General features: G+C 29.2%; 7 protein-coding genes across 8 annotated transcripts; 5 read left to right on the forward strand and 2 right to left on the reverse strand.

The window, feature by feature from the left end:
- Positions 1–121: 121 nt before the first annotated feature.
- On the reverse strand, positions 122–5,279 carry LOC122500871 (cullin-2). Its single transcript, XM_043610007.1, has 9 exons — positions 4,875–5,279; positions 3,177–3,378; positions 2,589–3,087; positions 2,342–2,521; positions 1,996–2,214; positions 1,724–1,894; positions 1,008–1,630; positions 613–925; positions 122–367 (listed from the first exon to the last, which is right to left on the reverse strand). The coding sequence occupies exons 2-9, from the start codon at positions 3,293–3,295 to the stop codon at positions 236–238; spliced, it is 2,256 nt and encodes a 751-aa protein (XP_043465942.1). The 5' UTR covers positions 3,296–3,378; positions 4,875–5,279; the 3' UTR covers positions 122–235.
- A 225-nt stretch (positions 5,280–5,504) lies between these two features.
- On the forward strand, positions 5,505–7,628 carry LOC122500872 (proteasome subunit beta type-3). The gene is made up of 3 exons (XM_043610008.1): positions 5,505–5,643; positions 6,737–7,302; positions 7,511–7,628. The coding sequence occupies exons 1-3, from the start codon at positions 5,641–5,643 to the stop codon at positions 7,557–7,559; spliced, it is 618 nt and encodes a 205-aa protein (XP_043465943.1). The 5' UTR covers positions 5,505–5,640; the 3' UTR covers positions 7,560–7,628.
- A 764-nt stretch (positions 7,629–8,392) lies between these two features.
- On the forward strand, positions 8,393–12,150 carry LOC122500875 (centrosomal protein of 131 kDa). Its single transcript, XM_043610011.1, has 10 exons — positions 8,393–8,885; positions 9,045–9,153; positions 9,226–9,313; positions 9,558–9,990; positions 10,134–10,351; positions 10,421–10,580; positions 10,694–10,950; positions 11,097–11,268; positions 11,336–11,499; positions 11,940–12,150. Exons 1-10 carry the CDS (start codon positions 8,562–8,564, stop codon positions 12,076–12,078), a joined length of 2,064 nt encoding a protein of 687 aa, XP_043465946.1. The 5' UTR covers positions 8,393–8,561; the 3' UTR covers positions 12,079–12,150.
- Positions 12,151–12,301: 151 nt separating this feature from the next.
- On the reverse strand, positions 12,302–15,140 carry LOC122500874 (GTP-binding protein 128up). Its single transcript, XM_043610010.1, has 8 exons — positions 14,922–15,140; positions 14,633–14,798; positions 14,073–14,203; positions 13,609–13,848; positions 13,299–13,467; positions 12,873–13,002; positions 12,587–12,709; positions 12,302–12,507 (listed from the first exon to the last, which is right to left on the reverse strand). Exons 1-8 carry the CDS (start codon positions 14,961–14,963, stop codon positions 12,405–12,407), a joined length of 1,104 nt encoding a protein of 367 aa, XP_043465945.1. The 5' UTR covers positions 14,964–15,140; the 3' UTR covers positions 12,302–12,404.
- A 704-nt stretch (positions 15,141–15,844) lies between these two features.
- LOC122500873 lies at positions 15,845–18,294 on the forward strand. The gene is made up of 3 exons (XM_043610009.1): positions 15,845–15,963; positions 16,068–16,815; positions 16,948–18,294. Exons 1-3 carry the CDS (start codon positions 15,940–15,942, stop codon positions 18,183–18,185), a joined length of 2,010 nt encoding a protein of 669 aa, XP_043465944.1. The 5' UTR covers positions 15,845–15,939; the 3' UTR covers positions 18,186–18,294.
- A 590-nt stretch (positions 18,295–18,884) lies between these two features.
- On the forward strand, positions 18,885–21,274 carry LOC122500876 (protein roadkill-like). Of its 2 annotated transcripts, none has more exons than XM_043610012.1 (3): positions 18,885–19,077; positions 19,469–20,522; positions 20,836–21,274. In XM_043610012.1, exons 2-3 carry the CDS (start codon positions 19,475–19,477, stop codon positions 21,207–21,209), a joined length of 1,422 nt encoding a protein of 473 aa, XP_043465947.1. In that variant the 5' UTR covers positions 18,885–19,077; positions 19,469–19,474; the 3' UTR covers positions 21,210–21,274. The 2 variants fall into 2 exon arrangements, with proteins under 2 accessions (XP_043465947.1, XP_043465948.1); XM_043610013.1 differs by lacking the exon at positions 20,836–21,274 and adding an exon at positions 20,627–20,761 and having other exon boundaries at positions 18,890–19,077.
- A 1,110-nt stretch (positions 21,275–22,384) lies between these two features.
- On the forward strand, positions 22,385–24,882 carry LOC122500877 (isovaleryl-CoA dehydrogenase, mitochondrial). Its single transcript, XM_043610014.1, has 8 exons — positions 22,385–22,745; positions 23,036–23,125; positions 23,206–23,427; positions 23,568–23,895; positions 23,987–24,080; positions 24,145–24,235; positions 24,345–24,513; positions 24,635–24,882. Exons 1-8 carry the CDS (start codon positions 22,626–22,628, stop codon positions 24,766–24,768), a joined length of 1,248 nt encoding a protein of 415 aa, XP_043465949.1. The 5' UTR covers positions 22,385–22,625; the 3' UTR covers positions 24,769–24,882.
- The last annotated feature ends 2,031 nt before the right edge of the window (positions 24,883–26,913 follow it).

Below are 26,913 nucleotides of genomic sequence, written 5' to 3' on the forward strand. Positions count from 1 at the left end.
ATTATTTATAGATGAAAAAAATGTTATTTTTTTAATAAATTGACAAAAATAAGCGTATTTTTTTTTTTGCAAAATTTTGAAGAGGGAAACAGTTGTTTTGCTCAAAAATAAGTCAAAAAAATTACGACAAAATTTCACATATTTTTTCTCGGAGAATCGCATATTATTTAACTATACAAGAAAGGAGCGTCTCGTGTTGTGAAATAAATTAATTTTGCGAAATTCAGGAGCGACGTTACGCCACGTATGAGTATTCGTCCGCGCTATTTGCCGTTCGCTCGATGTATTGTTTATCAATTAACGCCTCAATGCACTTTTTTATCATTCCAATTGACGGTGCGAACTTTACTTTCGATTGGCCTAAAACCTGTGGAAAAGAAATGATAAAATATCAATAATTTAACTAAAGGTTGAAAAATTTAACAAAATATTCAAAAATTTAACTAAATGTTAAAAAATTTAACAAAATGTTAATAAATTTAACTAAATGTTAATAAATTTAACTAAATGTTAAAAAATTTAACTAAAGGTGAAAATATTTAAATCAATATTTATAACTATATTTAAACTAAACAAAAATAAATTTTTAGAAAGGGGTTTAAGAAAAATTACTTCTTGAACGAGTTGATTGTGTCTGAGCAATTTTCGACTCTTCATAATGCGAACAATGGCCGCTTGGAGGTAAAGTTTTCGGTCGTCATCGACGCTGCGATGCGTTGCCTCAGTGTCATGCGGAGCGTCTCTTTGCAATGCTCCCGTAATTCGGAACTTCGTCCTTTTATTGTAATAATCGAAATTGAGCGTGAGTATCGTGTCCTCCTCGAGATCGCCCTCCGTGGATTTCTTCAAAATTTTACAATCCACCAAACTCGCCGCGTGCTTCGCTAATTGATCGTGCGACAATCTTAAAGACGCTGCGGCTTCCCTACGCGAAAAAAAATATCAAAAATAATTAAATAAATAAGTATCTTTGAAAAATACAAAAAGAGTTTGCAAAAAAAATTTACCTGCAATTAATAGAGTCACATTGTTCGAAAAGAAGCAAAAGTGCCATCTGATAAGTCTGAACAGTGACGAGGTAGGGTTTCTTGAGATAATTGAACTTGAGTTCGCCCTGACAGAGATGATGAAGCCAGGTGAGTTTCCTGCCGCTGAATTGCGCATGATAAAAACTCTCAAAAGCCTGAATTGATCTCTCGAGTTGTTGGGGAACGTGGAAGGGTCCCGGTGATGGCGAGAGACCCAATGGCCAAGCACCGGCTTGCAGAACATAAACAACAAAACCAATGCCCAATTGACTCTCGCCCTCTCGTTCCCTTAAGCTTGCCGTGAATTTTGCATTGAGATCCGTCGACACTGACATATCGGTGAACATTCGATGCAATTTATTGGTAAATTCATAGCCACAAGCTTGCTTTAATCGATCGATCATCGCCTCCTCAGCGTCCATTGATTGCGATAATTGGTGAATTAAACGTTTAGCCAACATTCGCGCGTAAAACTTTTGAAATATATCCTTATCGTCGACATATTTAAAAACAGTTATCGAACTCGCGAGTTTCTCCTCAATTTCACTTTCAGTCGCTCCTTTCGCCGATTTCTTTAATAACGAGTCACAGTATTTCGCCAACTGTCGATAAACAGTAAAAGAAAGGGTATTAATTAATAATTAAACAGATAAAAAAAATAAAGGGTATTAATTAATTTTTGTTCAAAATTTTACCAGTTCAGGAGCTCGGGAAGGTTGCCTGGGTCCTGGCCTATGATTGACGAGGGCAGAACAGGCTTTGTCTAAAGCACCACCGAAAACTTGATCGCCTTTGAACACCTCTTTAATCATATTCGAAAATTTCGAATGTACGACGAGCATACTCTCCACGAATTGTGTATGAACCTGTCCGACATATAAAATTTCGTAAAAACTTCTATATTTTATTAATGTAGAAAATTCTATATTTTATATTCAAAGAAATAAAAATAATATTCTTTAAATACATTTTCTCCTTGCAAGGATCCAATGGCCTTTAGACCCTCATTAATAATGTGTTCGGTAAGTTTTTGAACTAACGCTCCGAGACCATTGGGCAGTGGCCTCAGTAGAGGATAAAGAAGAGCCAAATTTCTTCTCCTTTCGTTTTGAATCATCGCATCAACTTCCGCGTGCAACCAAGTTAAATGAGCGGCGACCATTTTCTCCACACAGCATGCGCGAACCTAAAAATGCACCTCTTTAGCCCTTCACTTTCTTATTTTTAAATCGTGGCCACCCAATTATTTTTCGATATTTAAATTGTAATAGAAGGTAATAAATTGTAATAAAAGGGAAATTTTTGTGAATTACCTTTGGCACTGAACTACTATGAAGAAATTTATGAACTCTCAATTCTTCCTGATTGAATCTCCAGGTAACTCTCTCCATATAACGAGTAACGTCCGACTGTTGCAAAAGTTCCGAAGCCTCTTTCGAGTAGAATTCCCCACTTGCTTCTAAAAATGGAGTCTCGAAAACTTCTATATACATCTAGAAATAAAAAAAAACTATTAACATTATATATTTATTTTTAAAATTTAAAAAAAAGAAAACTAACGTCTAATTCTCCCTTTCGCTTGTACTTCTTAACGGTGACGAAACTTTGAATAACTTCACAAATAACATCGTTTGTGGTCGGTTGTCCCTCGCCAAGTCGATCGGCATGAATTCCCTCGAGAAGTAATGCGACAAGTTGATTTTTCAATGGTGTAATCATTCGCTTCTCCCAAATATCAAGACCCAATTCGCCAATTTCCATTTGCTCTTGATATTCAGTTGCTGTTTGTGACGACGTGCCGTAAATAATTTCCGGCTCTGTCAGTCGTTGTTTCTTGATGTGTTGCTGATTTAAATATAAGTACAATTGATGGAGGTAATTAATTCCCTGGGAGTATTCCATCCAGGCGTGATGATACGCCTGCAAGAGGCCAATGTCCGTCTGGCTCAATACTTTCGTTAATAATTGTGAAACATGCTCGTCTAAAAATTGCTTCGTCTCGTTGTAAAGACGATCGGCGTGCGGTTCCGGATAGGCGACGCATAGCGAATAAACGTCACTAAAAATATTTTTAAAATATATTACTCCATTTACATTTTAGATTTATTATCAATTTTTCCTTTGTATAAAATTCAATACGAAGGTTACCTAAATCTATCGTTCCATATGGCTCGAGGCACATGATCGAGCGTTATAACTTCCTTTACGGTTTTTTGCAAAAGGTCCCAAGTTTCTATAAAATCAACTCTTTTTGGTTTCAAAGACATTCTGCTTTTATCCCCTTAGCACCTTGGAAATTTAGAAATTTTGTCTAAAAAAAATTTACGAAATCCAATTTCTTGATTTTTACCTGAAACAAAAATATTTAAATATAATTAAAACCAAAAAAACTAAATTTTAAAAAAATTGTAAAAATAGAAAAAAATGAGTAAAAATTCGAGGAGAGAAAGGAAAGTTGTGCCAAAAAAAAATTCAATTAATATTAAAAATAGAAAACATTTTTTTTAAAAATAACAATGAGGAATAATTTTCGAAAAATATTTTTTTTTTGTGAACTAAAAATATCGATTAAAAGTAATACGGGAGAAAAATAGTAGAGTTAAACGGTGATTAAATGGAAATTCTTGAAGAATTCTATCGTTGGCGCTTCGTGCAATAAAGTTTAAAAATAAAGTGGCAAACACGAGAGCTACTTATAATTCGGCATTTTTTCCTTGGCGCTTTTATATACTCCATTTTCTTTGGCAAATAGCTTTTCTTTTTTTCTCACGTGTACTTGGAAATCGAGAACGACTTTAAGCCAGGTCAAGGTCAATTCTTGATATTAGAAAAATTTATTAAAAATCTCAAAATTTCGAACAGTTTTTTAAACAAAATGACTAAAAAAAAGCCGGCAAAATAAAAAAAAACCTGGTTTTTAATTATTTAAAAAACCAAAAGTTCGGTATTTTTTAAAAAAATGTTTAGAATGTGTAAAACCATTAACGATATATTAGAATGTAGCGATACTAATTCCGACACTTTTAGTTTAAATGCTTTAGCTTTCAAACGTAATATTATTTCACGCATCATAGCCCTGCGACCATAATTAAACTTGTATTTTGATTTTTATCTAATTCCTTTATCATTTTTGTTTTCTTTTGTTCCTCATCTCTTCGCCTGCTTTTGTTTTTTTTGATAATTGCACACATTTTTCATTTATTTTATACATACTTCTTTCTTTTTTTAGTATTATTATACATGAACATGTATTACTTTAATTTGTAGTGCCTATAATGGTTTACCTTTGGCTATATTTTTTGGTTCAAATAAAAAAAAAAAAAAAAAAAAAATTTAGAAAAAATTGTCAAATTTTTCCAAATTAAAAGGATACACTAATTAATTTTTCTTTCCCCATAATTCGGAAAATACGATTTTTTCATTTTTGAAATAATTAAAAAAATAAAAATTCAACTTTTAAGGTATTTTTTTAATTTTTAAAAAAATTTTCGATTTCGTTTCAAATAACTTTCGAACCAAAAATTCGTCATGTAAACATTATAAACTATTCGAAAACTATTTTTAATCTCCAAAGAGAAAATTCATTGGGAAAAAAAGAACCCCCCACCCCTCTTTTTTTCTCGCTACGATAAACATTTCTAAAAAAAAAAATTTGAAATAAACAATTTTCCGGACGAAATTATAAAATTTAGTTTTAAACATTGTTAAAAAAAAAAAAATTGGAGCAGAATTTTTGTTGAACTCGATTGATTCACATGTGAGTGGGATCGAAGGAGAGGTGCAGGGGTAAAAAGAAGAGAAGGGGAGGGGGGAATAGAGGATAGAGTGAAAATACTCTTTTTTTACCGTTGCTGAATATTTTCGTTCTCCTTATGAATATATTATAATTTTTGCTAAAAAATGAATGATTGTTCTGGAGCATTTATTTTTGGGACATGGCGAGTCATTCCCTGTTGCAAAATGCATGACATTTGCAATGACTTGTTTTAACTGTACACATTTTTTTTTAACTGTACACTGACGTTTCTTTTTTTCTTTTTTTTTTTTTATTAAATGAGAACAATTTTAAGCACTTTTAAACACTTGACAATAATTGGGAATTTTCAATTGGATGATTATTGAAAAGATGTCTTCTTTTTTTTAATGTATGTTATTTTTCTTTTTTATATTATAATTAAATCACACACTGTACACCTAACCGTCAGAATTTTACTGCTTCGACGACGACGACAACATTAGTCGGCCATCTTTGAAATCGATTGCACAATTCGATACATCATAAAAATAGGCGGGAATTTTGAATTTTTTAATAAAATAATTTAGAGGGAAAAAACCAATTTTTTCAATCTTTGTAAAATTTCTTTCTCTTTTGTAAAATTAGGGAAAATATTTATAATTTCAAGGGTTTAAATTTTCTTGTCGATTAAGAAGATACCATTCTTTACATCAAGTGTTAAACTGTTAGGTTGGTAGTAACCAGAAGTTACTACTTACCAACTATTGTGGGGGTAAACACATAAATCCCCACAGTTCCTGTAAAGTTGATTTTTCGCCGCTTGCTTGTTGTTTCCACTTGTTTTCGGAGCTTCGGATTTTTAAATAACTCACAAAAATGGTAAGTCTTGTATATTTTGATAATTATTCTTCACTTCCCTTGGCTTGAAATTAACAACAATTTTTTAAAACATACAAATGTTTATAGAAAAGAAAAGTTTCTTTTCTATAAAGAATTTTGATAAACGTCAAGTCAGAGTTTTTTTAGGTTATGTGATTGTCAAATGACAATGCATTTATCAAAATTAATGTTTATTTTCTATTAAAAAACCTAATTTTTGACAGTCATCAAGACTTGAATAATTTCTAATCCGATCTTTCTATTTTTCGGAAAATTTTGATTCATTTTTTTGTCTTTAAGACTAAATTTAATTGGCAATTTTCTCCTGGTATTATTAATGGTCATTCCATTAGAAATTGTTTTTTCTTTTCGAAAGGATTAAATGGTCATTCTATTAGAAATGGTTTTTTATTCGAAAATATATGAAATAAATTTTACGATTTTAGTAAAACTATTTTGAATTTAGAAATAAAAGATCGATTTTATTTTTGAGGTTAGGTTTCTTTGTAAAATATATATTTCCTTATAAACCGTCTATGGAACCAAAAGTTTAGTTTTTCATTTTAAATTCGTACAAGGCCTCTTAAATAATTAAACAATTAAATAATGACGGTTCAATTACAATAACAATAATTAATGTAATGATGGTTTTTACAAAAAAATTTTTAAAATTTAACCTTTTATTATATGATTATTAATGTGATCAAACACAAGATGTGATTTTGATTTGCTTATGTTCATTTTAAGATTAAGAATTATTATTATTATTAAAAATTGCCTGATGAGGACTTAATCAAAGTCGAAACTTGTAGCAATTTGCAATTTATACAATTTTTGTAATAGACGAACATCTTCAACCGCAAAAGGCCTCTAAATACTATTATCAATATTATTTATTGTTCAAATAATTTTACGTCCGTTATTAAATATTTTGTCAGATCAATTTTACGAGGCCTTTAAAATATGATTTTATATTATTATTATTAATTTTATGAATTAAATAATTTAAATTAAACATTAAATTAATAAATATTAAAGTATTGAATATTAAAAATTTAAAGTTCAGTTTAAACAATTTTAATAAATTTTTTAGAGTATCCTCTCCTACAATGGAAGTGCTATGCTAGCAATGAGGGGAAAAAATTGCGTGGCAATAGCGGCTGATCGACGTTTTGGAATTCAATTAAAGACAGTGTCGACGGATATGCAGAAAATTTACGAGATGGGTCCACATTTATTTCTCGGACTTCCGGGCCTAGTGACCGACAGTCAAACAGTGATGGAGAGACTGCGATTTAGATTAAATTTGTATGAACTCAAAGAAAATCGACGAATTCATCCTAAAACTTTTAGTTCAATGGTATCGAATCTTCTCTACGAGAGGCGCTTTGGACCATATTTTATTGAGCCAATTATCGCTGGTCTTGATCCAGTTACATTTGAGCCTTATATTTGTAATATGGATCTAATTGGCTGCATCAATGAGCCAGCTGATTTTGTCGTTGGCGGTGGATGCACCGAGCAATTGTACGGAATGTGCGAAGCTCTCTATGAACCAAATTTGGAGGCTGACGATCTTTTTGAAACTATCAGTCAGGCTTTGGTGAACGCCTGTGATCGTGACGCTCTTTCTGGTTGGGGTGCCGTCGTACACATCATGTAAGACTAAAAAATTAAAGTAAAAAACTAGTTTTAATTGTTAATTCTCATTTTATTTATTTTGATGAGAATTAACAATTAAAACTATATTTTTTACACTTCCTTTTTATTCAAATTCTATTTTTTGTTTTTATTTTGTAGCGTAGAATTACAATTTTAAAATGATTAGAAGTATTATATTTAATAAAAATTTTCTCTTCTTTTTCAGAGAAAAGGACAAAGTTACGACTAGGATGGTGAAAACTCGTATGGATTAAGGATTCCTTTTTTTTAAATTCCGATTATTTACTACTTCTTATATTTTGAAAAATAAAATTTAATGCCGACATTGTCAAATTTGTTATTTCATGTTCGTTTCCCTTGAAATTTTAAATAATATTAATTATTGATAATAGTATTTAGAGGCCTTTTACGGTTAAAGATGTTCGTTTATTACAAAAAATTGTATAAATTGCTACAAGTTTCGACTTTGATTGAAGTTTAAAGAAATTAAAGAAACCTGTAGCAATTTATACAATTTTTTGTAATAAACGAACATTTTTAACCGTAAAAGGCCTCTAAATACTATTATCAATATTATTAAAAAAACGGTTCTTAAATAAAATTATTTAATAGTAATTATTGTTTATAAAATGATAAACAAAACTGAAAAATCTTGAATTACAATTTTGTGATTTAAATAAAATATAATATTAATATAAATGAAATATTGCAAAATTATATACTATAAAAAATTTTATAAAGTTCATAACCATGGACTAAATCTACAAGTTTCATTATTTTATGATAATGAGAGAGATGATTAGTGACAGGAGTTTATAATTAATTAACTTTTGGTATCCCTGAAGAGGAGGTCGGAACCGACTTCGAAACATTGGAAATAAAGATGGAAAGAGGAAAATGATTATTTATATAAAATATTTAAATTTTTAATCATTTGTATTAATTTATTAATAATTCGAAAACAAAAAAACGATTTTTTTCATTTCATAATTTCACAAATTTTTTTTTAAAATTAAATTAATTTTACACTAAATTTAATTTTAATTTTTTTTTTCATACAATAAAATTGTTTTTACTTTTTATTTAGGAGTTTTAGTATTAATATTAATCAATTGAGACTAATTAGATATTTGATTGAAAACTGTTGCGAAAAGCCCCGTTCGTTTCCTTAGAAACCAACTTCCTGTAAATTGTTACCCCCTTTCAAATAGAAATAAAACCAAAATTTTCTACTTGTGTACATTATAAATATTATAATGAATACAATGGTGAATATAATTCATCCAAAATTATTAACAAAACCGCCAATTTGTGGAGCGAAGAAACCAACAACTAAAAACGCAATAATTGACTTGAAAAGTTTAGAGAGAAAAAATGACACAATGTTTCAAACTATTCAAATGGAATTGACAAAACCAGCCATCAATGATTGTAATCAAAATGTCATTGAACCGAATTCTTGTTCTTTTCAACAACTTTGCAATATGATTAATCATCTTGAGGGAAATTTATCTGACACGAATATAATTGTTGATGATGAAGAAAATTTGCCGAATGTTCCGTTTAAATATCAAAGTCAAGTGGGTACTGAAATACTAATAATTTTGTTTTTTCTCTTTGCGACCTAATTATTATGAATTTAATATTAATTAATAATTAATAATTTATTTTGCCATAGATTTTGTTTACCTTCTTATTTTATTTTTTTTAGTAGAAAACCTAATTTAAAAAATTTTTAGGTTCACCCAGAAAAAGACGTTTCTGTAAATAATTGTAGTTCAAGTGGTCAAACTTATGAGGATATTATGCAATTTTTGGGTTCACTGGAGCAAGAGATTCCAAAGTTAGGTAAAAGATTTTCTCTTCGAATATTCTTGAAAATATTTCGTCATATTTTTCTCCTTTTCATTTTAATTTAAGAATCAAGCGAGTCCTCTGGAAAATCGATTCACGCCCTCGAGGAATTTTTGTCCACTGATCAATTTGTTCAGAGTCAATCAAAAATCAGGTAATTTTTTTACCAGCGAGAAGCGGTCCCCCCACTCCTCAAAGTGGACTCGTGGTGGGGGTCCGCTTCTCCTCCTAAGTCTGTTATTATTATTCTACCTCTAATTAATTAATAATTTAATCTACATAGAATTTTCATCAATCTGAATAATTAAATTTAGTAAAAATCTTTTAAATTTTAATAATTTATTTTAAAAAAATTTATTTAATTAAAATTTTTTTAATTTAATTTAAAATACACTCAGGAGTAAAATAATTCCGAACTCGCAACTGCAAGACGATTTAGAAACGACGAAACTCCAATTAGAAGAGAAGGAAGCGACATTAACGTGTTTGAAAAATGAACTAAAATTCGAGAGGAAAGTCGCTTGTGAGAAATTAAATTCACTGAAGAAAGAACACTCCGTGTCGCTTCAATCCCAAAAATCAAGATATCAGGCAATCATAAAGCGTCATCAAAAGTTTATTGAAAAATTGATCTCCGAAAAAAAGGATTTAACGGAAAAATGTAATTCCTTAGCGCAGAGAATAAAAGAAATTGAGGCGAAAAATCAACGGGAAATAAAAGTCATTGTCGAGAGGCATTCCATTGAAATACAACGCGCCAAAGAACTTTGCGCGGCTTCGGAAAAAATTCGACGAGAACGATGGTTAGAGGCGAAGAAAAATAAAATTAAGGTATAAATTTCAATTTTCTTTTCATTAAATTAAATTTTTAAATTTCCTCCCAATTGTAACAAAATTGAAAATTAAACCTTTTTTTTATTTGTATTTTCTAAAATTTTTTAAAAAAGTTAAAAATTTTTTTTTTTAAATTGCAGGAAATGACAGTGAAAGGATTAGAACCAGAATTAAGAAATATGACAGAACAACATCAATTGGAAATTCAAAATTTACGAAGTGTTCATCTTGAGGAATTGCAAAATATGGATCTTCGTGCGGTACGAAGGGCAAATCAACAAATGGAACATTTACGTAACGAATTAACGGAAAATCATGAAAAATTACTAAACGAGGAAAAAGAAATTCTACGCTCCAGGTTTTAGTCAATTTTACTAAATTTTCGAGTTTTTATTTTGAAATTTTTATCTTATTTTCAATTTTTTAGATATGAGGAAAAATTGAATGAACAGGAATTTTTGTTTGACGAGAGACACAGAAAATTTCTCGATGACCTGCAAAAGGAAAAGGAGAAATTCTCTCAGGAACAGTTGAAGAGAGATTTAGAGAGAAAGGCAGAAATTAATCGAGTTACAGCCGATTTTAATGTACATTTAAAAAAAAAATTGAATTTATTTTGGGGCTCTTGATAAATTAAATTTGTCAGTAAATTTTAAATCGAATTTTAAGGTTTTAATTCGAAATTTTTCATTTCTTTCAGGAAAAGGCGGAGGCGATGATGCAAAGACATCGAAACGAATTGGAATCAGTTCGATCGTCATTGAAGACGGAGCAGGAAATTTGGACTGAAAATCAACAGAGACAATATAATATTAAATTTGAAATAGCTGAGTCAAAAATTAGGGACGAAAGCATTAAGGAAAGGGATCGACAAATCGAAATTGCGATCGAACGTTTAGAGAAGGAATCAAGAAACATGAAAATTAATCTTCAGAAAAGTTCCGAAAATAAATTACGGTATTTTTCTATATTTTTATTTTGTCAATAAAAATAAAAACGGAAAATTTGTTTTTTTCAAAATATGATTTTCACATTAAAAATATGGATTTTTCAATAAAAAATTTTTACTTCTCAATGAACTGAATTTAAGGAAAAAATTTCAGATGTCTAACGGAGAAATACGAGTCAGAATTGCAGATTATAACCGACAATGAACAAGTTTTAAAGGCTAAATTATCGTCCGCACAGGAAAGACTAGAAACTCTCGAGACTCGTCTGGATAAAACGGAATCAATTTTACAGCAAAGAATCATTGATTTGCAAAACACTCGAAAAGTAAGTAAAAAGATTCGATTTTTCAAGTAATGAAAAACTAATTTCGTTCTTTTTTTAAAAAAAAAAGTCGTTGGAAACGGTAACAATGGAAAGGGACAATGTGAAAAAAATCGTAAGACAGGAAATCGAATCCGAGAAAAGGGAATTGGAGGATAAAATAGCGTCTCTTTATCGAGAATTAACGGAAAATAATTCGAACAGAGAAACGCTAATGACACAATTATACAGCAGGTGATTAATTAAATTTAATTCATTCATTAATCTTTAATTGAATCGCGAATCTCAAAAAAGGCTCAAATTTAACAATTTTTTTAAAAGTTGAAATTTTTATTTAAACAAAAATTGTAGGCTTTTATTTTTAAAAAAATATTTGTAAAAATGTGGAGAAGTATTTTTTATACTGAAAATGACTTTGTAAATAATTGGGAAAGAATATTGGATGCCGTATAATCTTTTCGAAAATATGAATTAGTTCATATTATGTAAAGTCCAAAAGAAGTTTAAGATATGAGTTTTGTATTTCATGGGTATCTCAGAAAAGATAAATTTGTCGGTATTATTTGAAGAAATGCAGATTCCATTCATCGTCGACGTAGCATCCTGAAATGAAATTAAAAAAATAGTTAAGAAATTCGAAATTTCGATTTAGTTAAAGAATAAATTTTTTTCAGAATAAAGCTGATAATAACGCAGAAGGATCTATCGATAAAAAATCTCATTCAAGAGACGACGGAGGCAAAAAACAAATGCGATCATTTAGAAAAACTTTTGGATCAGCAACGACGAGAATACGTTTTAAAGTCTTTGTGAATTTTCGTGTGTAAAAATAAAATTAACTACTTTTATTCTGTAAAATAAGTGAATTTTCCAAAAAACTTCCTTTTTTAAACAAATTAATCAGTGAAATGATAAAAATAATTAATAAAATGAAAACATTCTATCGAATGATGAAGTCAGACGAATGATGAAATATAAAAAAAAATAAATAATTTAAGATTTGAATTGAAATTTTGCCTTACGAAAGAAAAGAAAGTTTTAAAAGAATTTAACTTATTATTATTTGCAATCATGAGGCGATATTCCATTTCTTTTCTGTAAAGTAAATGAAACTTTACAGAAAAATGAGCAATATAAAATCACACTTTTTTGACGATTTGTACAACGTCTTCGTCACATAGGACGTGATCTTTTCCGACTTTTTGCGGTTGATGTTTCACTGATGAACCCCAAACGAGCGCACTGTAAAAAAATTTTTTTTTTTTTATTTCTATTTACAGGCAAAGAAATTTATTTTTTTTTTTTTGAAAATAAAACTCACTATTTAAATTCCTTTGCGATCGATCGATGGAGTTTATTGCAGAAATCTTCGACTGTTCTTCTGTCTGTATTCAAAACGACCGGAGAACTATAATCTGGAAGCTGTCCTTTAGGTTTCGTGTAACTGAAAATTAAAAAAAGTATTAAAAAAATAATTTGTAAGCATTGTAAATTTTACTTTTAGTTAAAATTTAATCTTTTTAAATTAAAGACAGTTAAAGTCAGTCTTAAAAGAAAATAACAAAAAGCGATTTTTTTTGCAGACATCGAATATAAAATTAACTTACATTCTAACAAGCTGCAAATAATCCCACATTTTTTCCAACAAATCATCGAAATTCCATTTATGATGAGCGGAAATTGGAACGCAATGCGGTATTTTGTAAATAACGTCTAGTTCCTCAATGCTAATTTGATCTAAAAAGAAAGAAAGAAATTTTTAAGTTACGATAATTTAGATTTTTGAAAAAAAATCAATTTTTAACATTTTTATTTTATTTAACAAAAAGAAATTTATTAATTTCAGGGTGTTGAGCAAGCATTGAGAAAAAAATTCCCTAAACACTCGACACACAACTTTTTAGAAATAATAAATTGTTTTTTGTTAAATTTATATTTTTAGTTCTATTTTTTTAAACTCAGACTATTTTTTTCTTATTGAAATTATATTATAAAGAAAACTTTGTAAAGTCATTTTTTTAAAAAATAATTACCTATTTTGTTGAGTAAATAAATGCAGGGGACATAAACTCGATTTCCTTCAATAATATCAATTAAATCGTCAGAAGTTGCATCGTATCTCAATGTAATATCCGCATTGTGAATTTTATATTCAGAGAGAATTGATTTCACAGTGTCTAGATCGAGTTCGGATTGTTGACACTGTAAATATTAAAAATTATATAATTTCTAAATTAAATAATGAAATTAAAAATTGTATAATTTCTAAATTCAATAATGAAAACTTCGTTAATGAAGAAATTAGTATGTTTTTTCAAATTTTAAATAGTACAAGAATCTCACCATTGTTTGTAGATTAATTCCACCTTTATCCTTTTTTCTAAAGGTGATATTTGGTGGTTGTTTATTTAATCGAAGACCAAAACCCTCGAGCTCGTGTTCAATGAGCCGTTTATGGCCCAAAGGTTTAAGAACGTCTAGAACGATAAAAATTAAACTGCAAGTTCTCGCTACTGCAATGACTTGTCTTCCTCTACCTTTGCCATCTTTTGCACCTTCGATGATACCGGGAAGATCGAGCAACTAAGAAAAAACAAAAATTCGTTAATTTTAACTGATTTTTGGTTATTCTCAGTCATTTTAACTATTAAAAGAAATTTTTATTATTTGCGATCAAAATGAAAGTGAGTCTTTTTTTACTGGTGCCAAACAAAGTAGTGTAAGAATCTTTTATAAATAATACATTCTCGTTGTGACAATGTAAAATTTTTTGTAAGAATTTAGATAAAAAGTCTCTCACTTTTTACCTGGATTTTTGCTCCTTTATATTTAATGCATCCAGGAACTGTCGTGAGTGTTGTAAATTCATAGGCCGCGACTTCTGAATAAACCCCGGCCAATGTACTTAAAAGTGTCGATTTCCCAACAGATGGAAAACCTAAAAAAGAATATTCAAAATTAGAAACGTTTTACGTAATAATTTAGGTACTTTTTAAAAAACTAAAATTTATAACTCAAAAATCTATTTATAAAATAAAAATTTTAAACTCCTTAAACTTAATCGGTTTAACCGATTTTAAAATGACATAGAAAAATTTCACGTGGAATCGCCTATATATTTTTATTCTTTAGAATATGGACTGAAAATTCACATGGATTCGCCCATGTATTTGTTTCTTTTAAAAATTCTTTAAGAATATAAAATTTTTTTTGTAGATTTTTAACGAATTAGCGATACTTTTCAAAAATTCACGGATATTTTTGTAAATTCCCAGTTTTCTCTCTGGTGTTTATATGAAATAAAAATTTCAACTTCAACTTGGCTTGTGGTTCGATTATAATAAATAATTTTGTTTATTTATCGTACCCACAAAACCGATTCGAGCATCCCCAGTTTTGGCGACTTCGAAACCAGCCTCGCCACCCCCACCACCGCCTTTTGGAGTAATAAGCTCTCTTCTTAATTTTGCCAATTTTGCTTTCAATAAACCCAAATGGCCTGAGGTGGCTTTATTTTTTTGCGTTCGGGCCATCTGAAATTAGGAAATTCATTTAATTGAGGAAATATTCGGGAAACATTTTGAATACTTTTTAAAAAGAAAATTCACGTTAATATACTTTATACAGTTTATACATATTGAAAATAGAGAGGTTACCTCGGCCTCGATCGCTGCAATTTTTTCCAAAATTGTACTCATTTTGAGTTAGTGTTAAACTCGCATGAAATGAAATCAACACTCTCACTGATTTCTTCAACACTACTCGATTTTTAGAGCAACATTTTAAAAAAATTTGTTTTTCATATAGAACGACACGTGTTTTTTCGTTGACGGTTTTTGAATGGTTCTTGGTGAAAACAGCAACTGACGTGAAGTTTGCCTCAGTTGATTGTAACAAAGAATACCAATAGGGGAAAAATTGAAAATCAAGATTTAGATTGTCAGCACTGATGGCGCGAAAAATATAAAATTTTGATTTTAAATAAACGTCTACTTAATAAAATGAGTTTTTTTTATTAATTAATAATAATAATAAAATAAAATTTTGTTATTAAATAATATAATAAAAATAATAATAAATAATAAAATTTTGTAGCATTATTTTTCAAATTGTTATAATTTTCTTTATTTAAAAATATATTTTATTATAGAAATTGCAAATGTAGAAAATTTTGATTTTAGAAAAATTAAAAAAGAATTTTGATTTTAATTAAAATTGTAGACTTTTATTTAAAAGAATATTTGTAAAAATGTGGAGGAGTATTTTTGATACTGAATATGACTTTGTAAATAATTTGGAAAGAATATTGAAGCCCTTATAATCTTTTGAAAATATGAATTAATTCATATGTATCAAAAGAAGTTTAAGATATGAGTTTTGTATTTCATGGGTATCTCAGAAAAGATAAATTTGTCGGTATTATTTGAAGAAATGCAGACTTCATTCATCGTCGACGTAGTATCCTGAAATGAAATTAAAAAATAGTTAAAAGAATTTGTTAAAAAGAACGAATTAAAAAATATTATTATTACATCAAAATCAAAATTCGCGGCTAATTATCAATATACAACGTCCTTGAAAATTTTCATTTCACAATTTTTCCTTTTCACCTCGGTTCACTAATCATAACTTGAGTTACAATCAAAATAGTGTCGTTCGTGAAACATTAAAATAATGACTTTACAAAAAGATACAAGAGTAAGTAGAAATTAAATTAGATTTTTGATTTGATTCCACTTTTTTAATTTTAAATATTTAAAAAAATTTTTTGTTAATAAATAATTTTTTTTGTTATTTATTAGGATAAATTGGTCAAGGCAGCGAGAAATTGTCAACAAAATTTCTACGAATTACTCAGCGATTGGAATAGTTATGACAGAAAAAAGCCACAATATTTGAAAAATTTTATCGGTACCGCTCTCTTTGGACCACCGCAAATTAATCAAGACAATACATCTTGTTTATTTGAAAAACAATTGGAGGATGTAATATTTTTTCAAGATTCGCATCAACAACAAACAATTGACAAGATTTATGAAAAAATTCTACAACACGGTACACAAAATAAAGGAAAACATGAAATAATGTGTGGACTAATTTATAATGTGATATTCGATATTTCAATTGAATGTGGAAAATATTTTACAGAAGAACATGTCATAAAGTGTTTGCAACCAATTCCAATTTTTAAAGTTTTGAAAAATTTTGTTAAACGAACGAATAGTGGTAATTTAATAACAACAAAGTTGGAGATTCACTATATTGACGATTGTGGCCGAGTTTATAAAAGTTGGAAGGATTATTTAAATTTTAATATTTTGCCAAAGTGTTTTATGGTTGTGCCAAAGGCAGGTGAATATCAAGCTGATTATAGTAATCAATGGTCGGAGAATATTTCTTACGTTTCTATTGAAATGTACAAATCGCCATCTTGTTTTAATGAGAGTATTAGTAGGATTGATTCGATTAATAAATTTGTTGGTTTGGGCTGTGCTGGATTTGGACTCGCAGCCGCTTTTAATCCTGTTGGTGGGGCTCTTATGACTTTAGGTATTTAACAAAATTTTCAAAACTAAAATCCGAATTCGTTTTTTTTATTTTTTTTAATCAAAAAGCTTACCTCTCTTACCTTTTATTTCAAAAATTTATGCTTAGAAAAAAATAAAAAAAAAATACTTTCAGGAGCTGTAGGTATGGGATTAAGTGGCTTATGGTCAATGGGAAGAAACTCACAAATAATTGCAGATCGTCATCTTCATGAGCAATCGATTGGGATGAAAGACAAAGACGGAATCGTCCGATGGTTTGGATTAGCCAGCAGTATTTTAACAGTAGCCACAAGTGGTGGTTCAATGCTCCTATCAAATGCTGTTAAAAATGCCACAACTTTAAGTACAGCTGCAAAAATAGTTCACAGTTCAGCACAAATAGGATCCATAGCCGCTAGTGGAGTAAATGTTGGTTTAATTATCAACAACATTAACGATAGTAACCAAAAATACGTTTCAGCCCAAGACACCCTAAATCTAGTCTCAAATTTACTCCTCTTTACAAATTCAATCGTAAATCTACAATTCGCCAACAGTATTTTAAGGAAAAATCAAACAGAATTAATCCACGATTTTGAGAATAGCTTAAGAATAGCTCGACACAGAAAAGAATTTCGACGAATGGTGAAAAATAGCACTTCCCTTCCATCATATCAAACTCCCGAACAAATTCGTTCGACTACTAAAATAACAACTAAAAATCATCTAACGTATTCAAAAAATAATTTTCAAATCAAAGATGATTTTCTATTTACCGGAATTGTTTCATCCGATGGAATAATTTCCATCGATGGGAAGAATTTAATAAAACCACTTGATTTTGTCAAAAAACTAAAAGAACAAAAAAATAGACCTATTAACATTGCCCTGACGACTAATTACAGTATAAGTAATAATATTTTTGAAAAGGTATTAAAAAATTTCTTGCTACGTTATAAAAATGAATTTACCAATTCACAATTAAGTTTGACTCTGTTTTCATCGTTTCTCAACAATATTTCTGAAATTGATAAACCGGATGTGATTTTTAGCAAATTGTTGTTAATTGGCATTAAGTTAGTGAAAAATATGAATAGAAATTTATTTACAACTTGTAGAAAGTATTTGATAAGTAACGCAATTTCTGAGACTGTTGATTTTTTGTGGGAATTCATACAAGTTAATCTTAGAGAAAAAATTGGACTATGTAGACAATCGGAAGATTATCGGGAATTGATTATGAAAATTATTATTGGTATTCATTCTTCGGTGAGAAATAATATTGACGAGTGGATTGATTCATTAAAATATTATCTCCTAATTAAAAATGAATGGATGAGGAGAAAAATTGAGAATGATGATGGAAAAGTGTATTTGTTACAAGTAATGTAAAAGTTTAATTAGTTATGAACTATGTTGATCGTGTTCTTTTTGAAAATTATTTATTGTTTTTAAATCGAGAACTAAGCAAATAAAAACTATTTTACTTTCAACATTGAAATGACAAGCTTGTATATTTATTAGAACTTTAATTTAATTTTCATTTTACCGATGATTCATTAGCTCTAATTTTTATTTTGCAGATATGTTATCGAATAGAGATTTCCTTAGTCCGAAAAAACATTTGAGGTTATTTTCATTTGTCCAATTGATTATTTGAACTATAATTTTTGTTTTACCGATATTTCATCTGTTGTAATTCCTATTTTTCTAAATCATTATTTAAGAGAATTTTTTTCTGTTCGAAATGTTCTTTAACCTAATTTTCAGTTGTTCGAAATGTTCGAAATTAACTTACCGAACTTACCCTTGTTTTTGTTCCAAAAAAGATTTGCTCCGTCGACTGATAAGAAAGATACACTATACATAGATGTGTGTAGCATGGAAATTTTATGTTACGTCATTTCCACAATGATTTCAGTAAAAACTGCAATTTAGGGCTTTTCTACAACTTTTCTTTTATTATTAGCTTGCAGTTCAGTGTTGAGTAGAAAACGTCAAGCAAAGCAGAAATAAATAATTTATTATACATATAATTTCTTCAAAAAGTAAATAAAATGAATGCTCGCACATTCAACAGTTTACTTTGTTCGTGTCAATGAAAAAAAAAGTTGCACAAAGACCCATATATTTCGGGGCTTCCATACGATTTTTGAGAGATTCGAGCAACCCATCTCTGGTTGTTTTAATGTTGCAATTCTTGCATTGACTTTGACATTCATCTATAAGCAGAAAATTAGTTTCGCCGTTTGTTGATTTATCGTCTCCAGTTAGAAAATTAAAGGTAAATTTCTTTTTAAATAAATGATATAGTGATTATTTTGTTGATCAGAGTAAATGCAAAAGCTATAGATATATTTTATAAAAATAATTATATTGATCAGTTCATTGACAAATAATAAACATCTATGATGGCAAAATAACCTCTAAATACACGTTATTTTCATCGCAATAATTGCTCATATAGTTAGACACTGTTAGTTTTGTTCTTAATTATTAAGTGACATTGAAAATAATATCGACGCTAACTCCGGGAAAATTGTAAAAATAACCTCTAAAATATTCAACTTTATCTATGACAATTTTTCTAAAAGTTTCTGAAAATAAGAACTTTTTAAAAATTTAAATTATTTAAACAATGTTTCGTTGTACTAATCACTGAAATGTTTTTTCAGGACAAAATGTCGAAATTTCAGTGTGAAACTTACACGCTGAGATGGAAAGTTTGCGATTTTCTAATTGCTTGCGAAAATAAGTCACTAATTAAATCATCACTATTTCCAAAAGAAAAAGTGGACAATGTTCAGTGGTGTCTAGAAGTTCAATTTACGAAATTAAGTAAAGATAATCAAGATATTTTTCAATTCTCTTTGATAAATACAGAGAGCATTAGAAAAAATGTTTGCATCAACATCAGCATTTTTAGTAACGAAAAAATCAAGAAGATCATCAATTCTTATCCTTCTTGTGATATTATAACAAAATGGGAGATAAAGGCAACCGAATTATACCAGGTGCTAGTTTTCGACAATAGACTTCCAACGAATATTGTTATTTTCTGCGAGGTTGTTCTCATGAAGGAAGTAAAAAGTGCACTAAAAAGTTCATCAAGTTCTTTGGCCAGAACTCTTCAATCAAACGAACTTTTGTCACAATTGAAGAACTCAATTTCTGATGAAGCTTTCAAGGATGTTATTTTTAAGGTTGAGGATGAAACTTTCACAGCGCATAAATTTATTTTAGCCCTCAGAAGTCCAGTGTTTGCCATAATGTTCAAAAATCACGTGGTCGAGAAACTGATGCCAGTTTTTAAAGTTGAGGACATGAGGGCAACGATTTTTCAAAAAGTCCTTCAATTCATTTACACCGACAATGTCGAGGATATTGACGACTTAGTTTTTGATTTATTTTGTGCATCAGAAAAGTACGAGTTGGACAATCTGAAAATAATGTGCATTAACAATTTGTACGCCAATCTTTCTTGTGAAACTGTTATAAAAACTCTTGAGCTCGCCGATATATTTTCAATTTCAAAATTAAAGGAAGAGTCACTGAGATTTTTGGTCACCAACTTAGCAACTATAAGTTGTAAAGAAGATTTTGTCGCTTTAATCAAGAAAAGGGAGAATTTATCAGTGGAAATTTTCAAAATGTTCGGTTCAATGAACAACGAGAAGGAAAATGATAACAATTTGCTTACGGATTTCAGTTCTTTGTTTGATGACGAAGGTAAAGAAAAATTTTTTATTTTCATAAATTTACAAAAATAAATCATTCTTTTTAATTCTTATATTTTCTTAATTAAAAGTACAAAAATTACATGAACTTTTCAGATGAGTCATCCGTTTCAACACCCGATTTTGACGAAATTTTCGGAATGTATTAAATTTTTTGTACTTTTAAGAATCGAAAAAAGTGTATCTACTTATATAAATGAATAAAAATTGTTTTCTTTTTACTGCAGGAAACAAGTGTTGTAAATTTTTAAACCCAGATCCATCTTTGTAAATAAAAAGTCGATTTTAAACATTTTTCATTGCAGGCAGTAAAGGTGATTTTGAAACCATGGATGAAGATAATTCGGAAAAAATGAGCAATCCACCTGCAATTGTCGCTGATCATCAAAAGAATCGAGAAAAAGAGGAAAAAAATAAAAATCTTAAACAAAAAATTAAAGAGGAGAAAAAAATTGAAAGTAAAATAAATTCACATGCAAAATCGAAGAATCAAATTATCAATAAGAATAACAAACATGATAGTGAGAAATTTAATGATCAAATACTTAGGAAAAAAAATTATCGTTCCTACACACCATTTTTGAATGCAAGAAATTATCCTTCCTTCATTCATCATCGTCATCAACATCATCCATTAAATTATTGGAAAAATGCTAATCACCATTGGTCAGCTTATTGATTATTTTTCAACTTACTATCGATCAACAGACAAGTATTGATAAAAAATTACAAATGTTAATATAATTTTCGTTCCTAAAAAAATAAATGTATTTAGAAATTATGGTAGTTAATACCAAAAAAAAATTAACATACAAAAATAATTGTAACTTAAAATAAATATATTTTTTCTTAAATAATTCGTTTATCAAAATTTCGAGCTGACTCAATTTTAATAGTTAAAAAGTTGAAATTAAAAGCAAGGTGAAAAAACAAAAACATTCGGATAATGATTTTAATATTATTCCAATATTTCGAAATCTAAATGATTTTTTCTTCAGGGAGTTTAAAAAAATATGTAAATTTTAAAAATGGCGGATCCAATATGGCGGACATTTTTTTAAAAACTGCTCAAACTTGCATGATATTGATATTTACAAATATTGATATTTAAGGGTTCGCCTATTATTTTTTAACAATATCAAGAAAATGATTTAAATCTTCCATAAAATTGTTTTTATAGTAATTTTTCAAAAAAGAAATTCAATTGTCAGAAAATAAAAACTTAAAAAAATATTTTGACCATTTTTGAATTTTTATATTTCTTAAAAATTAATTTTTGTGAGTAAAGGTAAGGAAAAAAAAATTTTTACATTTTTGTATACACAAAAAAATTATTGGCGAATGAAAAAAATGATTTCTAATATTTTTGAACCATTTTAAAAAAGAAAAAATATTGTCTTTAGGTTGAAAATGTTAAAAAGTACCATTGTTATTGAATGTTGTATTTGGAAGATCATTTCTTTATTTTTCTAGAACTAATTTCAAATTATAATTTTTTAAAATAAAAAATATAGAATACAAAAAATTATGATAAAATTAATATAGAAAAATTAACAAATGCATTTCAAAATAAAATAAAAATTTTATTTTTTTAAAAAAAATTGTATTTTTTTAACATTTTCAACCTAAAAGACAGTATATTTTTTCCAAAAAAATGCCTCAAAAATAGAATCACTTCTGTGATCTTTCTTATTGAAAAAAATGTATCATAAATATGAAAGGAAGAAGCGCACTCTTTTATAATAGAAGGAAAGAATAAGATAAGTTTCAACAGTGGTAGTAGGAGACTGATTGGAAATAAGTGAAAGAGAGTGAAAAGGAGGGAGAATCTTTCTGATGACACGACTATAGTAAAGATTGTATATTAGTCTGTGCTCCACATGCCATGTGGCCACACTGATAATTAAGATTGAAAAACAAAATTCTTCCTCTGTTTTCAAATTGTTTACATTGAAACTTAAAGAAAAATAAAAATACTATTTTCCTTGACGAATAATTTTAAATAATTGAAATTAGTACAAAAAATAATTGACTTTAAATTATAATTCATGTGCACTGTTGATTATTCACATATATAATAGTGATTCGACAAAAAATGAGTTTACGTGTTCAATCTGCTGTGTTAAAAACAATCGTTCGGAGCAATGTTCGTTCGCTATCTCAATTTTACAGTAGCAATGATAATACCTTTGGTTTTAATGAGCAACAAAAAGAGGTCTGTTTTTTAAATAAAAATTTTTTTTTGTAAACTATTCATTAGTATTCGAATTTTAAAATAAAACTTTCAATGTAATATTTAAATTTTAAGTACATGGCTAATAAGTATATGGAAAATTTCAAATTCATGAAGTTTCAATGATAATTAAATTTTCAAGTCAGTTAAATCTAATTTATTCTGAGTCGATAAAACAGATTTAGTCTTTTTCTAGTTTTTAAATTACATTGATTTTGAAGAGAATCACTTTCTATTTTAAAACAATTAAATAATTTTTTCCTATCTTGCAGTTGCGAAACTTGGTTTTCAATTTTGCACAAAAGGAACTTGCACCTAAAGCTGCAGAAATTGACAAAACGAATAATTTCGACAATTTGAGGGTATGTTCTGATCAAAATTATTAAAAATAGAGTAAGAAGCTGTAAAAAAATAGTTATTTATTAATATTTGTGTTACTTAGTCGTTTTGGAAGGAAATGGGCAAATTGGGGTTTCATGGAATAACTGCAAAACCGGAATATGGCGGGACTGGAGGAACTTATTTAGATCACGTGATTATCACTGAAGAAATAAGTAGAGCCTGCGCTGCCGTTGGCCTCAGTTATGGAGCACATTCAAATTTGTGTCTGAATCAAATTCACAGGCATGGCACTGAGGAGCAGAAATTTAAATATTTACCAAAGGTAATAGAATTCAAAAACTAAATTTTAGGGGGTTCGCAAAAAATCCACGATTGAAGATCCACAATCATTAAATAATTATAAAACGGATTAGAAACAAAAATTTTACTATACAATTCTGTTATTTGTTTATATTTCAAAAGCTTTGTAGTGGCGAGCACATGGGTGCTTTGGCAATGTCGGAAACTGGTTCGGGCTCCGATGTGGTTTCAATGAAATTAAAAGCAGAGAAGAAAGGTGATTACTATATTTTTAATGGAAACAAATTTTGGATTACTAATGGACCAGACGCTGATACTTTTGTTATTTATGCAAAAACCGATATGAATTGTACAAAACCACAGCATGGAATTACGGCATTTGTGGTGGAGAAAGGAACACCAGGTTTCACCAGCGGACAAAAACTTGATAAACTAGGAATGAGGGGCTCAAATACCTCGGAATTAATTTTTGAGGATTGTAAAATTCCTGGTAGGTTAAAATTTGATTTTCAAAAGTAGGAAATGAAAAAGCAGAAAGCAGAGTCTGGAGAAATTACATTTGTAAATTTATTTTTCTTTAGCCTCCAATATTTTGGGACAATTGAATAGAGGAGTTTATGTTTTAATGAGTGGATTGGACCTAGAACGACTTGTTCTATCAGCTGTTCCTATTGGGTGAGGTATAAAAAAAGCATCTGTAAATGTTTCCCTAAATATAATGAACAACTCTTTGTTATAGAATTATGCAAGCATGTTGCGATGTTGCTTTTAAATATGCACACGAAAGAAAACAATTTGGAAAACCGATTGCAGATTTTCAAATGATTCAGGTATATAGAAAAAAATTAGTCATTTTATTTACAAAGTTTTTCTGATTACTTGATAAAAGATATTCTTTTCAATTATAAATTCTTTTAAAATGTTTATAATTATTTTTAGGAAAAACTCGCAAATATGCACATGGCTCTGTCCTTAAGTAAAAGTTACACGTATACTGTTGCAAAGGCATGTGATGAAGGTCATGTTGACCGGAAGGATTGCGCCGCAGTTGTCACATATGGATCTGAAGCATCAGTCAAAGTATCTCTTGATGCTATACAAATTTTAGGTAAAGAAAAATTTTTCAAAAAAGAAACCAATTTTTAACAACAAAGGAGAAAATAGTAAGAAAGGATAGCTTTGTAAAATTATTTCTCTTCTGTAAAATAATGCTCTGGAAATATTTTCAGGTGGTAATGGTTATGTAAATGACTTTCCAACAGGAAGATTATTGAGGGATGCGAAATTATTAGAAATTGGTGCGGGAACATCGGAAATTCGAAGAATGGTCATCAGTCGAGCAATCGCTGAAGATTACGTTTAATTGTTATTTAGTAAAACTTTTTATTTTTATACACCTTTTTTTTACATGTTAACAGATATTATTACACATTTGTTAAAAAATTACAAAGAAAATAAATAATACATTCCATAAAAATTGTTATTATTTGTTTTATTGTTTCCTCATCAGCGATACCAAAAAAAACCCCGAGTGATAAGTTTCAAACCATTATCAATCTGGAGGAATTTGGAGCGTTTTTCTCGAAAACTATTTCAGACATTAGGTCCTTTTGACTTTCCAGGTCACATATTACACATTGTATTTCTAATATTACTCGTCCAGATCGTAAAATTTTTTTCCTTCTATCTTTTAGCATCAAATGACTAATAATTGTATTGTTATCAGTATTATCAGATATAAATTAACGCATTTGCCCTTCAACAAAGTAAAATTACAAAAAAATATCGAACTTACAACAAACTTGTGGTTAGACTGCAATAACAGAATCGATTCCTCTCTCAAACGAAACAGTCATTTTTTCATTAACAAGGAAAAAATCATGAAGTTCTTAAGAAAGATTAGTTGTGTCGTACTCTTCAGTGTAATTATTCTGAGCGTGTTAGGAAGGAGCAATTACACTTTGGGATTAATAAGATACTTGAAAGAAGAATCTCGACTCCACCAGGTAATATTTGTAACTGATGATCAATTTCTTGCAAACAACGAATCAAATGCTAATGCACAACTTATTCGCAATGTTTCTCAAAACTTTCCATCATTGAGTATGAGTTTAAACAAAGCACGAGAGCATCTGGAAAAGTACTTTTCACTACATTTGCAACTGCCTAGAAGGACCACATTGTTTATCTTCATTCTCAATGGGGCTGAAAAGAAATATGTACCTGAATTAAACGCTACATTCAGTAAATTGGAATTCTTGTCCAGAAATCAGTCGTACCCCAAGTGTTTAATCAACTTCTTTAAATCAAGAAAAGTTCGTTCGTATGAGAGTATGCTGAAATCACTATGGCACAGAGACATGCTAGACATTTCTATTCTTGAAAATGTTGTAGTGAATCGATCATGGCAAACAGAGGATGTGACCACTATTCACCGAATCAATCTTTTTGAAAAAAAGTACACGAAACAGAATGTTAAGCAACGAACAAAATGGTTTCCGAACAAATTGTTGGATCTCCACGGACATCCTTTAAGATTTGCATCGACTACTAACAATGTAAAAGGTAACGAAGAAATCTTCATTTCAACACAAAAATTCAGAGATTACATTCAGCAGTCAATGCATTGTAAAACTACACTTGTGTATTATAGTAAAATAAAATATTTATTATTTCTTCGAGATAAAAAAAAATTTGAAATGTTGGTAAGCCCTGTTATAGCAAGTATAAGGAATAATGCTGTTACATTCGTTTCAATGCGTATATTGTCGTTTCAAACATCAAGAGCTGTAATTGAAAATGTAAGAAGTAAAACTCAAAGTGTTGAAGTCTCTGAGGAATTCATTTACATGATAGTTGCTACAACTATTGCCATTGCTGCCATAAGAATTGCCGCTGCGTTACTGAAATTTAACAGAAGCACTTGGAACACGTTCAGCATCAGTCAAATGATAATGGGAATGTCTGTAGCCAACGAACCAAGAAAGTTTACAGAGAGATTAGTTTTAGGAAGTGTAATATTGAGTTGCATGATCTACTCCGGTTACTTGTTCTCAGTCATTTTGGACATCAATTTCCGAGAAACACCTCAAATTTCAACTATCGAAGAACTGGTAAATTCATCGTTGACACCAATGACCAGTTCTTTCAAAAATTCGTTAATGCTAGAAAGTCCTCAGGATTTCATTAAAAAATTAGCCTCTAATGCAGTGAGAACACCTGGTTTAATAGTCTCAGACTATGATTGCTTACAATACTTGGTCAATAACAGAAACGTATCCTGTATAATATTTAATGCTGAAACTTTAATAAACAAAATTAAGCTTCAATATAAAGAATTTAGTTTTAAAATACTACAGGGGGATATCGGCAGTAATCCATACACGTTCATTACCAGGAATCGTTCACCATTTATAGATCGTTTTAATGAAATAATTCTGAGAGCCTTCGATCATGGTTTACTGCAAGGATTGCTTTTTGTAAAGTCGCCAAAAATGGAAAAAGTTTC

This window comes from Leptopilina heterotoma, unplaced genomic scaffold (genome assembly GCF_015476425.1).
Source record: "Leptopilina heterotoma isolate Lh14 unplaced genomic scaffold, ASM1547642v1 Lhet_191, whole genome shotgun sequence".
NCBI classification, from domain to species: Eukaryota; Metazoa; Arthropoda; class Insecta; order Hymenoptera; family Figitidae; genus Leptopilina; species Leptopilina heterotoma.

What these genes read in the sequence shown, in the direction of transcription:
- LOC122500871 (XM_043610007.1), bottom strand. Translation starts at nt 3,295, where the DNA reads ATGTCTTTGAAACCAAAAAGAGTTGATTTTATAGAAACTTGGGACCTT. An exon ending in AGCGAAAGGGAGAATTAGAC is followed by an intron (nt 2,522 to 2,588) that starts GTTAGTTTTCTT and finishes TTTTATTTCTAG; the next exon opens with ATGTATATAGAAGTTTTCGA. An exon ending in TGTGACTCTATTAATTGCAG is followed by an intron (nt 926 to 1,007) that starts GTAAATTTTTTT and finishes TTTTTCGCGTAG; the next exon opens with GGAAGCCGCAGCGTCTTTAA.
- LOC122500872 (XM_043610008.1), top strand. An exon ending in GGTGCCGTCGTACACATCAT is followed by an intron (nt 7,303 to 7,510) that starts GTAAGACTAAAA and finishes CTTCTTTTTCAG; the next exon opens with AGAAAAGGACAAAGTTACGA.
- LOC122500875 (XM_043610011.1), top strand. Translation starts at nt 8,562, where the DNA reads ATGAATACAATGGTGAATATAATTCATCCAAAATTATTAACAAAACCG. An exon ending in AGTTCCGAAAATAAATTACG is followed by an intron (nt 10,951 to 11,096) that starts GTATTTTTCTAT and finishes AAAAAATTTCAG; the next exon opens with ATGTCTAACGGAGAAATACG. An exon ending in ATGACACAATTATACAGCAG is followed by an intron (nt 11,500 to 11,939) that starts GTGATTAATTAA and finishes AATTTTTTTCAG; the next exon opens with AATAAAGCTGATAATAACGC.
- LOC122500874 (XM_043610010.1), bottom strand. Translation starts at nt 14,963, where the DNA reads ATGAGTACAATTTTGGAAAAAATTGCAGCGATCGAGGCCGAG. An exon ending in TTGCAGCGATCGAGGCCGAG is followed by an intron (nt 14,799 to 14,921) that starts GTAACCTCTCTA and finishes TCCTAATTTCAG; the next exon opens with ATGGCCCGAACGCAAAAAAA. An exon ending in TATTTGCAGCTTGTTAGAAT is followed by an intron (nt 12,710 to 12,872) that starts GTAAGTTAATTT and finishes TTTAATTTTCAG; the next exon opens with TTACACGAAACCTAAAGGAC.
- LOC122500873 (XM_043610009.1), top strand. Translation starts at nt 15,940, where the DNA reads ATGACTTTACAAAAAGATACAAGA. An exon ending in CTTTACAAAAAGATACAAGA is followed by an intron (nt 15,964 to 16,067) that starts GTAAGTAGAAAT and finishes GTTATTTATTAG; the next exon opens with GATAAATTGGTCAAGGCAGC. An exon ending in TGGGGCTCTTATGACTTTAG is followed by an intron (nt 16,816 to 16,947) that starts GTATTTAACAAA and finishes AAATACTTTCAG; the next exon opens with GAGCTGTAGGTATGGGATTA.
- LOC122500876 (XM_043610012.1), top strand. Translation starts at nt 19,475, where the DNA reads ATGTCGAAATTTCAGTGTGAAACTTACACGCTGAGATGGAAAGTTTGC. An exon ending in TTCTTTGTTTGATGACGAAG is followed by an intron (nt 20,523 to 20,835) that starts GTAAAGAAAAAT and finishes TTTTCATTGCAG; the next exon opens with GCAGTAAAGGTGATTTTGAA.
- LOC122500877 (XM_043610014.1), top strand. Translation starts at nt 22,626, where the DNA reads ATGAGTTTACGTGTTCAATCTGCTGTGTTAAAAACAATCGTTCGGAGC. An exon ending in AATTTAAATATTTACCAAAG is followed by an intron (nt 23,428 to 23,567) that starts GTAATAGAATTC and finishes ATATTTCAAAAG; the next exon opens with CTTTGTAGTGGCGAGCACAT. An exon ending in TGATGCTATACAAATTTTAG is followed by an intron (nt 24,514 to 24,634) that starts GTAAAGAAAAAT and finishes AAATATTTTCAG; the next exon opens with GTGGTAATGGTTATGTAAAT.